This window comes from Setaria italica, chromosome II (genome assembly GCF_000263155.2).
Source record: "Setaria italica strain Yugu1 chromosome II, Setaria_italica_v2.0, whole genome shotgun sequence".
Lineage (NCBI taxonomy): Eukaryota > Viridiplantae > Streptophyta > Magnoliopsida > Poales > Poaceae > Setaria > Setaria italica.
In genome coordinates this window covers 44,568,701-44,580,449 of record NC_028451.1, presented here as the reverse complement: position 1 = coordinate 44,580,449, position 11,749 = coordinate 44,568,701, and the positions used below count along the sequence as shown (strand labels likewise).

At 48.6% G+C, this 11,749-nt stretch overlaps 2 protein-coding genes across 2 annotated transcripts; both read left to right on the top strand.

Moving 5' to 3' along the window:
- On the top strand, positions 1-6,440 carry LOC101779278 (BTB/POZ domain-containing protein At3g49900). The gene is made up of 4 exons (XM_012843848.2): positions 1-464; positions 603-675; positions 3,336-3,866; positions 5,148-6,440. The coding sequence occupies exons 1-4, from the start codon at positions 223-225 to the stop codon at positions 5,964-5,966; spliced, it is 1,665 nt and encodes a 554-aa protein (XP_012699302.2). The 5' UTR covers positions 1-222; the 3' UTR covers positions 5,967-6,440.
- Positions 6,441-7,447: 1,007 nt separating this feature from the next.
- Positions 7,448-10,888, top strand: LOC101778869 (arabinosyltransferase RRA3). Its single transcript, XM_004958115.3, has 2 exons — positions 7,448-7,841; positions 9,538-10,888. Exons 1-2 carry the CDS (start codon positions 7,650-7,652, stop codon positions 10,624-10,626), a joined length of 1,281 nt encoding a protein of 426 aa, XP_004958172.1. The 5' UTR covers positions 7,448-7,649; the 3' UTR covers positions 10,627-10,888.
- Positions 10,889-11,749: the final 861 nt, after the last annotated feature.

The following is an 11,749-nucleotide window of genomic DNA, read 5'->3' as shown; positions in this document are numbered from 1 at the left end:
AGGAGGGAGACGGGCCGGCCGCGGGGTGCCACCGCATTTACCCTCCACATGCACGCATTCATTGCCGCCCCGATTTAACACCCAGGACCCCGACCTCGACTGATGGCATCGCCGGGTACCGCGACTGTTGCTGCTGCCCTACCACAAGCGCAGCTGCTCCAGCCTCCAGAGGAGTAGCAGGAGAGGGAGGGAGGGAGAGGCCGCCCGGGCGGGGAGCGCGGCATGGAGATGGAGATGAGCAGGGGGTGGCAGGAGCTCGGCGTCGTCGACACCATCTACGAGGACGATCACGAGGACGAGGACGAGGACGAGGAGGAAGAGGAGGAGGAGCGCTTCGACTCGCCCACCATGTCGTCCTCGGCGGCCACCTCGCGCTCGTGCTCCCCCGAGGTGGAGGAGGAGGAGGCCGCGGCGGCGGCGCACACCTCCCTGCCGCCGGCGCTCAGGCGCGCCGTGCAAGCGTGGTACGTGTCACCGTGCATCCGGCGCTTCGATTCTGGATTGGAGTTGGAGCGGTGAATTTTGATCCATTGGGGACTGATAAATGAGACTGACTGATCGCCTCCTTGGTACTGATGTCTGATGGTGATGGATCCATGCAGGTCGCGGGCCAACGGATCGCGCAAGCCGAACGTGATTGTTCGAGTCCAGGAGCACCGCCTCCCCCTGCACAGGGTAACATCCTCAATTCCTCGTTCTCTTTTCTCGAACAATTACCAGCGCTGCTTGCACATGAATTTCCAGTCCTCTCTTAGCATCGGTGATGATGCATGATAGTTCGGTTCGGAAGTTTTTTCTCTGTTGAATTCTCAACGAATTTATTGTTTAGTTCGAAATTTTCTCTGGTGTACTGTCGTCTTGATCGAAGTTTTTCAAGCATGGCGACGGGGGCGATTCCTCTGTCCTGCCGCATTAGTGATTCCAGCAGTTTTTTTTTTCGTCCCCGTCTTTAAGAGAGATCGTACTGCAGCTGTATCCCTTCCGTTACAAACAAAAATTTTATCATCCATGCCGAGTTAACTCGCGTGCCCGGCTGGACGCGTACACTAAAACGGCAACGCATGAAAACTCACCCGTACCATAGCAGCACACGTCTCCTATGATGGCAAGAAACGAATAAGGAGTAACTCGCATTAGCTACCGTGCGGCTCGTTCCCTTCTCCCTGCACCAGGAGAGGAGAGTAGGAGACAGCGCCCAGTTGCCATAGATTCACCGCGGCCTCTGCCTCCTCTGTTTCTGGCACATCCTAGCATTGCAGGCTTCCTTCTCTTGCCGGATGCACTTGCACGTCACGTGAATTCGTTGGGGCCAATCCCCAGCTGAAACTCTGCTTGCCATTTTCATCGGATTTCTGCGAGTACTGGTTGGGCGTTTGAGCCAAGAATGGCAGCTCGCTCCCCTTCTCCCTTCTCTGCCAGCTCTGCCCCACGAGGAACAGTTCCCAACAATGGCGTCCGAAGAGGCAATAATTGATGACGTATCTGTAGCTCATTCTTACTACTAGAGCGTCGTCCCCGCCTTGGTTAGCGCATCAGCACGAGAAAAGTCGTAACTTTCAGTCTACTCTTTCTGTAACCGTCAGTCCGTCACACACTGGAGGAGTTACTGCCTCGGCAAGTTACTCGAGCATGCCTATCAGCATATGGCCATCGAGTGTTCTACTAGTACTCTAGTGGGAAAGTTTCAAAAAGAAGTACTCTAGTGGTGCAGGCGCTGCTCGTACATTCTGGAGTGCCGCCATTTCTGAATTCTAAAAATGTTGCATTGGTGATTCACTGATTTGAAGTTTTGAACTGAAAATTTAAGATGGGAGTGGAGTGGATGGAGATCCAGCGGTTTGGAGCTCGGTCCCTCCATGGCATGTGCACGTCAGTTTGGGTCTTTAATTCTAGGTCGATGTACAGGTGATGTTTGCCGGGATTTCGAATGCGGGCGATCGTGTTGGATTGGGACCAGACCGTCGTGTCGGGCGTACGCGTACGAAAGTACTGCCCGCTGGCCAATGGCCACATTGCATTCATGTCTGACTGACAACATAAGGTCGTTTCAAAATGCTGTGTTTTAGCGGTAGCGATACCATTCGCTCGTACGTACACGTAATTCTGAAGCTCTCAACGTAGTGGCATTTCCGCAAGGGCTGGACATGGTCTTCTCTGCACGTATCAAGGAAACGCAGTATGTTTAGGAGCACCTGATTCTGAAGAACTACTGCAGAAGAGTGAGATGATGATTCATGTTATCATGTGTAACCTCTGCAGTCAAGTTTAGTGGACGATGGTTTCAGTAGGGCCGTTCCCTCAAAATCCCAACTTTGACACTACGCAAAAAGAAGATTCTCCATCACATCAAACTTGCGGTACATGCATGAAGTACTAAATGTAGACGAAATCAAAAAACTAATTGCACAGTTTTGTTGTACTTTGCGAGACGAATCTTTTGAGCCTAATTAGTCAATGTTTGGATAATAATTCACAAATACAAAGGAAATGATACAGTTGCACATTTATGGTAAAATCCCAACTTTAGCACTCCCAAATTGGGAACTAAATAAGACCTAGCTTGACCTAGCCCTTGTTTACTTCCCTCCAAACTCCCAACTTTAACACTATGCAAAAAGAAGATTCCCCATCACATCAAACTTGCGGTACATGCATGGAGTACTAAATGTAGACGAAATCAAAAATTAATTGCACAGTTTTGTTGTACTTTGCAAGACGAATCTTTTGAGCCTAATTAGTCAATATTTGGACAATAATTCACAAATACAAACGAAACGCTACAGTGTCGCATTTATGGTAAAATGCCAATTTGGCACCTCCCAACTTGGGAAGTAAACAAGGGCCTAGCTTGGCAAGGGCCACTGCAAAATCTGCAAGTTGCCAGTTGCGTGCTATTACAGCAACCTTGCCAAATATTCCAAAACTGTGTTGTCATGTGCACTGCCGCATAATCAAGATCCAACTGATGGCCCTGCAACATTTTGGCCTTGCTATCTTGTGGGCTCGGCTAATCATTCGCCAGATCATATGTCGAGTTACATCCTGATTGCAGAGACTTTTAGCTCACGCATCAAGTTACAATCTGCCAGTACCTGCCGTACGGATAGTACACTCATTGTTCTTGTCTTGCTGCTAGTGCCAAAAGATTGACGAGACAAGATCATGTCTCGAAAAATTATGGAACTTTGCTGGAAACACCTCGGTTCATCCATTCAAGCAGGAATCTTTTTTTTTTGTTTACATTGCAAACCGGGCCTACTAGTGTGTGTTTATCTGTCTGAAGCGATCGTTTTGCAGCCGAATTTTGCATGATTTTGACTTTTCGTTGTTCGCAGGACGTGATCACGTCGCAGAGCAGCTACCTGAGGCGTCTGCTGTCGGAGTCCAGCGACGTCACCGTCGCCCTGCCATCGGGCCTCGAGTTCGACGCGTTCGTCCACGCCGTCGCGTCCTGCTACGGCTCCGACGAGGCGGCGGCGGCGCTATCCCCGGCGAGCCTCGCGGCGGCGTGGGCGGCGGCGGGCTGGCTGGAGCTGGGCGCGGGGCGCAGCTCCTACGGCCTCGCCCGCGCCGCGGAGGACTACTTCTTCCAGGAGGTGGCCACGGACCACGGCCGCACCGCGGAGGTGCTGCGGTCGTGCGCGGCGTTCTTGAGCGGCGAAGCGGCCGGGCCCGCCGCGGACCTGCTCGTCCGGTGCGTGGAGGCGCTCGCGGCGTCCGGCGGCGGCTCCGGAGACGGCGGGAGGTGGCTCGACGACGTGGCCGCGCTCCCCGTGGAGGAGTTCCTGGTGGCCGTGGAGGCCATGCGCGCGCGGTTCGCGCACGACCACGACCTCATGTACACCGTCGTGGACCACTACCTGGAGGTACGCAACGCTAGCCGAGTTCGCGTTCGAGTCTGTTTGGTTGGTTCGCCCCTACCAAAATCTCGTTACTTATTGTACTGCAATAGTAACAGCAGAAGACTGGAGTTGTAGAAACTTCTTCAGCATGCATGAAACTGGTTTTAAGCAAGCACACATCACGATTCACGAGCGCAAAAACTACAGTACTAGGACATCAAATTAATAACACTGAACCAGGCCCTAAATGGAGTCACGAGTCATCAGTTATCATCACCGCGTTCGGGGGCCTCCTTGTGGGCGAGGACGACGTAGCCGGCGCGGTTGTGTGCGCTGCCCGGACGCCGCCTGGTCTCTGTAGCGGTTGTAGGAGACCACTCCTTTTGCTGAGTTAAATCTCAGATGCTTCGCATCATCTAGGCAGTATCCATCTGATTGTCTTTAGTCTACTCTGAGTTCAGTTTGCATTGGATGGTCTTTAGGTTGAGCGTCTCTGCATCTGTCCAGAAAAGCCATCGTGGTTCAGCTTTGAGAATCAATGAATGTGTTGCTCTGCAGCTTACACATCTCAGAACAGAGTTTGGCTGCCTTGATTCACCACGCACTAATGTAATAGACTGCAATGGGAACTAATCACTTTTGACATAGATGGAAATGTAGAGTTGTGTCATCAGAAGAAAAACGACTGTGCTAAACATCTGTTCCTCGGTTGCCTGATCGATTACTGCAGCGATACAATGCCCATGCTGTTGATTTGTTCAGTGATTCTATGCTTAGAGTACAAGGAGCTCACTATCAGCAGAAAAGTGGAATCGTCTAGGCAGTATGCATTGGAAGCTTTAGGGTCTTTCGATTGAGTATTCTGTTCAGGAAAGCTGTGGTAGTTCAGCTTCATGAAATGTGTTTGTGCTATTCAGTTTACATACACCTCACGGAGCAGAGTTTGGCTGCCTTGAATTTGGCACCACAGGCTAGTATACTCCTACTTGGTACCAAGCTGTTCAGAGTATTAGGCTGCCATTGCAAGCAATCGCCCCTGGTTCTTTTTTATATATATATAATCAATCACCCTTGACTGACACTTTTTTTCTACAAAAAACATTCACCCTTGACTTGGTGACTTGGTGTGTTGTGCAAAATGTAGCAGGAGACATGCATTACAACACTATGTCTGAATATTTGAGCCTTTAGCTACTTGCAACCTTACATGGCGAACCAATTGATTTCATACAATTTGAGGGATCATACATGTTTCATAATGTTTTGCTATTAATCTTACAAAATGCACTGGTGTTTATGATGCAGAACCACAAGGGGAAGCTGACGGAGGAAGACAAGGGAAGGCTGTGCTACAACATCAACTGCACCAAGCTGTCACAGCACCTCTTCATGCACCTGGTCCAGAACCCGCGCCTCCCACTCCGGTTCGTCGTGCAGGCCATGCTCGTCGAGCAGCTCCACTCCCACCACTCAATCCTCCTCAGCAATCACCACTATGCCGCTGCGCCGGCGCCGGCGCCGGGTCCAATCCTCAAGCCCTCCCTCTCGGGCGCCTTCGCCGGCGGCGCCGCGGTGGACGCCGCCAGCATGACGCTGGGCGACATCCTCCAGCGCGACGCCGCGCTGCGCCAGTCCGCGCACATCCGCGCGTCCATGCAGGCCACCAGCCTCCGCATCGAGACGCTGGAGCGCGAGCTCGCGAGCCTCCGCACCCGCCTTCGCCGCTCCGAGCAGCAGCAGGCCGAGGCCGAGGCAGAGGCCGCGGCCGGCGCCCCCGCGATCGACCGCGCCCCCGGCAAGTCCGCTAGCTTCCGGATCCCGCGCAGCCGGCTCTGGGATGGCGAGGAGCTCGCGCCCGTCGGCCCCCGGCGCGCCGCCGCCAGGGACGGCAACGCGAGGGGCTTCAAGTCACGGCTGGTGCACGGGTTCAAGAACCTGTTCGGCAGGAGGCAGGAGGCCGCCGGCGCGCCTTCGGCGTGCGGCGAGGACGCCGGTACCCGTACCCGCTGCTTCGGCGACAAAGGCGCCGCTGCCGCTGCGCCGGAGCTGGAGATCGACGACGACGACGTGCTCTGCATGGAGGAGAGGTGGCGGCCTCACCGGAGAAACCACTCCCTCGTGTGACTGCTCGGTAAAGAGAGATCAGCTCCGTGGCGCGCTGTGCGCGTGCATGGCAGACAACAATGCGCGTAGGGGTGGAGTCGTAGAGATCCTTGGAATATGATGACGCCACTGTTTTCACACGGCCATATGACATCGTCGATGATTTGTTAGCTTGTTTCTGTTGATGGAAGATGCATGGTTCTTGGATGCAAGGCTCAGGGACCAGCCACACGTTTTAACATGTCGATGCTTACAGAATGAGAGGATTGGTTAAGGACCATGCAGTGTCTTTTTGGCCTTAAATCGATGTAAATCTGTGCATTTTGGTTGCAGGAGGGGAATGATCTATTGGTGGTCCTCTCCTGAGAGCGTTGTGCAGTCGATTCCTTTGGCGATATTATCAACATTAGCAGCGAACTCTGATTAAAAAAACATTCAGATAGGGCCGTGTGTAGTTCCAACAATTTTTTATCAGTGTATTTTCTCCAAAGCATAGTCAAATTTTATAATCAAATTTATTAGCAAATATTTCAATCTCACCGGCTATGGGCGATGATTTTCCCACAGTCCTGAGTCCTGACTCCTGAATCGGAGACGTATCCACGACCTGCAATGGTCAACAACCCCTGACTCCTCCGTCGTCGTCACGCGTGATGGCTCGAGCAATAACATAGCAAAAATTTGCCAACCGATCAGACAACCATGAACTTGATGCACTGAATTCAAGCCAAAACTTGGATTCAGGATGTGTTCGGCTCTTTAATCCGAACTAAAATTCATGTCATATCAAATATTTGGATGCTAATTAGAAGAATTAAACATGAGCTAATTATAAAACTAATTCCACAGATGGAGGCTAATTCACGAGATGAATCTATTAAGCCTAATTAATCCATCATTAGCACATGTTTACTGTAGCATCACATTATCAAATTATGAACTAATTAGGCTTAATAGATTCGTCTCCCAAACTAGTCTCCATCCGTGCAATTGGTTTTATAATTAGTCTATATGTAGTACTCCTAACTAGTATCTAAATATTCGATGTGACGGAAATTTGAGGAGTTTCCGATAAACAAACACCCCCTCACTCTCCATCTTCACCCACGCATAGCTTTCTGTGCCAAATTGCAAAAAATTCAGGACCTGTTTAGTTCCCAAAATTCCAACTTTGACACTATGAAAAAGAAGATTCCTCATCACATCAAACTTGCGGTACATGCATGGAGTACTTAATGTAGACGAAATTAAAAACAAATTGCACAGCTTTATTGTACTTTGCGAGACAAATCTTTTAAGTCTAATTAGTCAATATTTAGACAATAATTTACAAATATAAATGAAATGCTACAGTTGCGCTACATTAATTTTGGTTGTACAAAGTTGAGCGAATAAAAAAAAGCCCTCAGACGCTTGTTGACCCCCGAAATCAGCTGAATTTCGCCGGGCGGCAGCGGGCCCCACCGCCACCCCCCTTCAACGAATCCCCCACTTTCGCGTCAGTTCGTCGTCCTCCGTCCGGCCGTCCCACTCCAAAGCACGACGACCCAGAAACCGAGCGTCTCCGTCACGCACACGCCTCCGCCGTCCGCCCAAACTCCTTCCCCCCTGGGAAAGGAATCTTCCAGGCCGAGGCGGCCTCCCCCTCCCCCCCACGCTCTGATCTCGTCGCTGCGGCGGCGGGCGGCGGCCTCGTAGAGGGAGATGGCCAGCCGGCGCGAGTCGCCCCTGATGCGCGGCGGCGGCGGAGGAGGAGGAGGGCAGCCGCTGTCCCGTGGGTCCCGCATCGCTGCCGCGGTTGTGGTCGGCGTCGCGCTAGGGTGCCTGTGCGCGTTCTTCTACCCCGACGGCTTCTTCTCCCGCGCCCCTGACTCCGCCATCCATTGGCCTCGCCGGGTACGGACTCGTCACTCGTGACTTTCCACTCCCTCTCGCTCTCGTTCTGTACTTCTGTTCCGTTAGTGGGGGAGGAGGACCGGAGATCTGGAGGTTTAGCCGGATCGGTGGCTGTTCATTTTGGAAAGTTTCTGGTGCTGATCCACGTAGCCTGGTGCCAGTAAGATTCGTACTGGATGAATGCAACAGTATGAATATACGAGACGAATCATTGTCAGACAAGTTGCAGGGAACAAGGACAATTTGGATTCTCATTTGGATCATTAGACAACAAACTTTGTGGAATGCTAAAAAGCTGCAACGATGCTGTGGTAATTTTTTCTTCTATTAAAAAAGTTGAGGTAACCAACTAGATCAAGCAGAGAAGCGCTTGGATGGCGCAAGTTTAACAGATTCCATAAGGAAATACCTCAGAGCAAGCAAGCATTTCAGCTTAGTTACTAGTAGTACAGCATAAAAGGTGTCCATTCCTTTCTTTTGTGATGAAGAAGGTTATCCCTCTGGTGAAGAAACCAAAGGTGTTGCATGCATTTTGCTCTGTTTTTATCTGCCTGCTGTACTGCTGCTATGCTCTGTGATCATTCACAAATGCAGTCAGGTTGGCTACTGCATACAGTATATTGGTCTTTGGAATGATTGATCCCTTGTATGCTTGTGCACAGTGTTGCCAGCACATACTGCTAGATCGTGTTGCAGAAAATGATCAATTAATGTACACCTTCCCTGTTTGCTACATTGTTTGGCTATGCTGGCAAACACTATCTTGTTCATGTGTTTCTTATAGTCTTGTTTATCCACCTAGGAATAAGCTGTATTTGAACTGTTCAACTTTGTGATGCCTATAATGTAACTTACAGTCCAGGTACTGACGATGTTGTCTCAAGTTGGAATTATAAAAAAAGGGAAATAGGCAAGGCACTTAACTTGCTTTGTGAACTTCAAATTGCACTTGACCTGGGAAGATAGAGAGGACAAGCGTGAGCTTCAATTTATTGATGCTCTCAAGGTCCTTGATCCATTGTTATACTCCACAGGCCCACATGATTATGCACACTTAGATGCTTAGTCTCAATTCTCACCTTGACTGATCGAGATATAACATAGTGCTTTAAAAGTACTTTCTTCTGCTTTCACATTACCATGCACTTAAACATACTGTGGGTCTATACAGTGATCTTTGTAATTTCATCAGCATCTAGAACCCTCTGCAGTCTTACTGTGAACTTAAAAAAAAGAAGACAATTTTAGTTTGGATCTTATGGCCAAATTATTTTCGACTTTCAGATTATAATTTCTCATCAAGAGTGTATACTGCTCTTTTTTTCTTGGTAATTGCAAAATGTTTATGAAGTACAAACAATTGGGTAGTGAGACAGAATTTAACAACAGGGAAGCCACTTCATGTGAATGCCTTGAAAACAACCAAGGAATCCCAGAACTTCTTTTGCTCCTGGTAGAGCAATCATTTCATTACACGGTGCATCTTTCCTCTGTTTGCCCTAGGGTGTTACAGGAAAAGATAGAGCAATTTTGTTCAGTATGATGTCAAATTCAAATGTTATAACCTCTATTCATAACCTGTACGTTTAAATTTCCTAGTTGATCTTTTTAAGAAATCGATTAGATCTATATATGATTTCGGATCATTTTATTAGTTCTCATATACTGTTTTTACAATTATATTTTTCACCTTTAGGCTGACTCAGTTGCCTGTGATACATCTCGGGAAGTTGCCAACCTGAAGTCACAGCTGTTATCATTGGAAAGGAAAAATGCTGAGTTTAGGAAGCAGATCAATGAACTATCAATGAAGCTTCAGTTGGCTGGACAAGGGGAAAACGAGGTCCTGTATAAGGCTGGTCCATTTGGTACAGTGAAGGCTCTGAGGACAAATCCAACAGTTTCTCCTGACTTATCCATCAATCCCAGATTGGCAAAGATATTGGAACAGGTTGCTGTGAAGAAAGAACTCATAGTTGCATTGGCAAATTCTAATGTGAAAGAGATGCTAGAGATGTGGTTCACTAACATCAAACGAGTTGGGATTTCAAATTATTTAGTTGTTGCATTGGATGACAGCATAGAGAACTTCTGCAAGTCCAATGATGTCCCAGTCTACCGTCGGGATCCTGATGATGGCATTGACAATATTGGAAAGACAGGTGGAAACCATGCTGTTTCTGGACTCAAGTTCCGCATATTGAGGGAATTTTTGCAGCTGGGGTACAGTGTTCTCCTCTCTGATATTGATATTATTTTCTTCCAGAATCCCTTTGATCATCTCTACAGAGATTCTGATGTAGAGTCCATGAGTGATGGCCACAACAATATGACGGCTTATGGATTCAATGATGTTTTTGATGAGCCTTCAATGGGTTGGGCAAGATATGCTCATACAATGCGTATATGGGTTTATAATTCTGGATTCTTTTTCATTAGGTCAACAATTCCTTCAATTGAGCTTCTAGATAGAGTAGCTGGTCGCCTTTCTCGGGAGCCCAAATCATGGGACCAAGCAGTTTTCAACGAGGAGCTGTTTTTCCCCTCACATCCTGGTTATGAAGGTCTTCATGCATCCAAAAGGACCATGGATATCTACCTCTTCATGAACAGCAAAGTCCTCTTCAAGACTGTGAGGAAAGATGCTCATCTGCGGAAGTTGAAGCCGGTGATTGTGCATTTGAACTACCATCCTGACAAGTCGGATCGCATGAAAGCAGTGATTGAATTTTATGTTAATGGGAAACAAAATGCCCTTGAACATTTCCCTGATGGTTCAGAATGATAGACAGCAGCTTTTGTAGAACAGAAAATGACAAACTTGTAGTATCTAGTCGTTTTGAAGCTCTGAATGAAAGCACAGGTTGTCTAATACACAATCCATTGTCATTTTAAATCCTCTGTGCTTGAAATGTCAACTTTCACTGAGCACCTAACTCGTACAGTTCTGTACTCTCAAGTATTGGGAAGCTGCCATCCCATGCTTTACAGATCATGGCGTTTCATACAAGCATTACCAGTAAAATAAGTTTCCGGACTGTGTTGCATTTTTTCCCGAATACTCCAATTTTAGGTTGAAGTATACGCAGAATGTTTTTAGCAAAGGTTAGTTTTCAGCAAAGGTTCATATGCCTCGTATATGCTTCGGCACACGTTCGAAGAGTCCCCAAGAGATTTCAGCCAAGGAAGTTTCAAACTTTACGTGCTTGTTTAAGCAAAAATTCACATTTTGGAGGAAATGTCGAAATGTTCTCTTTTTTTAGGGTAAAAGAGATGGATGAAACAGCAATGGAGATCGAGGTTCATGCGCGGTTTACCGCTGGATCGCTCTGCTCGCCGGCTGAAAAGCTGAAACGGCTGATTTGTTGTAAGAGGAAAACACTGTTTGGTGGCTGATAAGCCGGTTGAATAAGCTGAAGCGAACAGGCCGAAGCTCGCCGGTTTGATGGGCTCAGGCCTGCGTTCGGCGATGGGCGGACACTTTGGGCCTTTGGGCTCGAGAGCTCGTGTGGCGCTTCGGACCAACGTAAAGCCCAGTCAGTCTAGAGTGCTGCCGTGCAAGCTGGCCCAAGAGCGTAGCAGAGGCTTGCCTTTTTTTTTTTTTTGGTGCAGTTGAGTGAGAGCGAACCTCGGAGAAATGTTAAATGCGGACCACACCCTTAGCAGTTTAGCACACTCACCGTCAGGTGGGCCTAGTTCGCTTGGAGATCTTCTTCAACCTGAGGTGGACTCTGTTCCAAAAAAAAAAAAAAAACCCTCATCCGAGATAAGTTTGGGAAGGGTGGCTTTAGATGGATCCGAGTGATTTTTCGGGCCGGACCGACTTCAGGCCGTGCTGAAAAAGACTACGGAGTATTTAGTATTGGGCCAGACTCATACCATAGGCGGTGTCTGGGCCTAAATTCTTT

Bases quoted from the DNA above. Each gene is read 5' to 3' on its own strand.
- LOC101779278 (XM_012843848.2), top strand. From the start codon at position 223: ATGGAGATGGAGATGAGCAGGGGGTGGCAGGAGCTCGGCGTCGTCGAC. The intron at 465-602 runs GTACGTGTCACC...GGATCCATGCAG, and splicing joins AGGCGCGCCGTGCAAGCGTG to GTCGCGGGCCAACGGATCGC. The intron at 3,867-5,147 runs GTACGCAACGCT...TTTATGATGCAG, and splicing joins TCGTGGACCACTACCTGGAG to AACCACAAGGGGAAGCTGAC.
- LOC101778869 (XM_004958115.3), top strand. From the start codon at position 7,650: ATGGCCAGCCGGCGCGAGTCGCCCCTGATGCGCGGCGGCGGCGGAGGA. The intron at 7,842-9,537 runs GTACGGACTCGT...TTTCACCTTTAG, and splicing joins CCATCCATTGGCCTCGCCGG to GCTGACTCAGTTGCCTGTGA.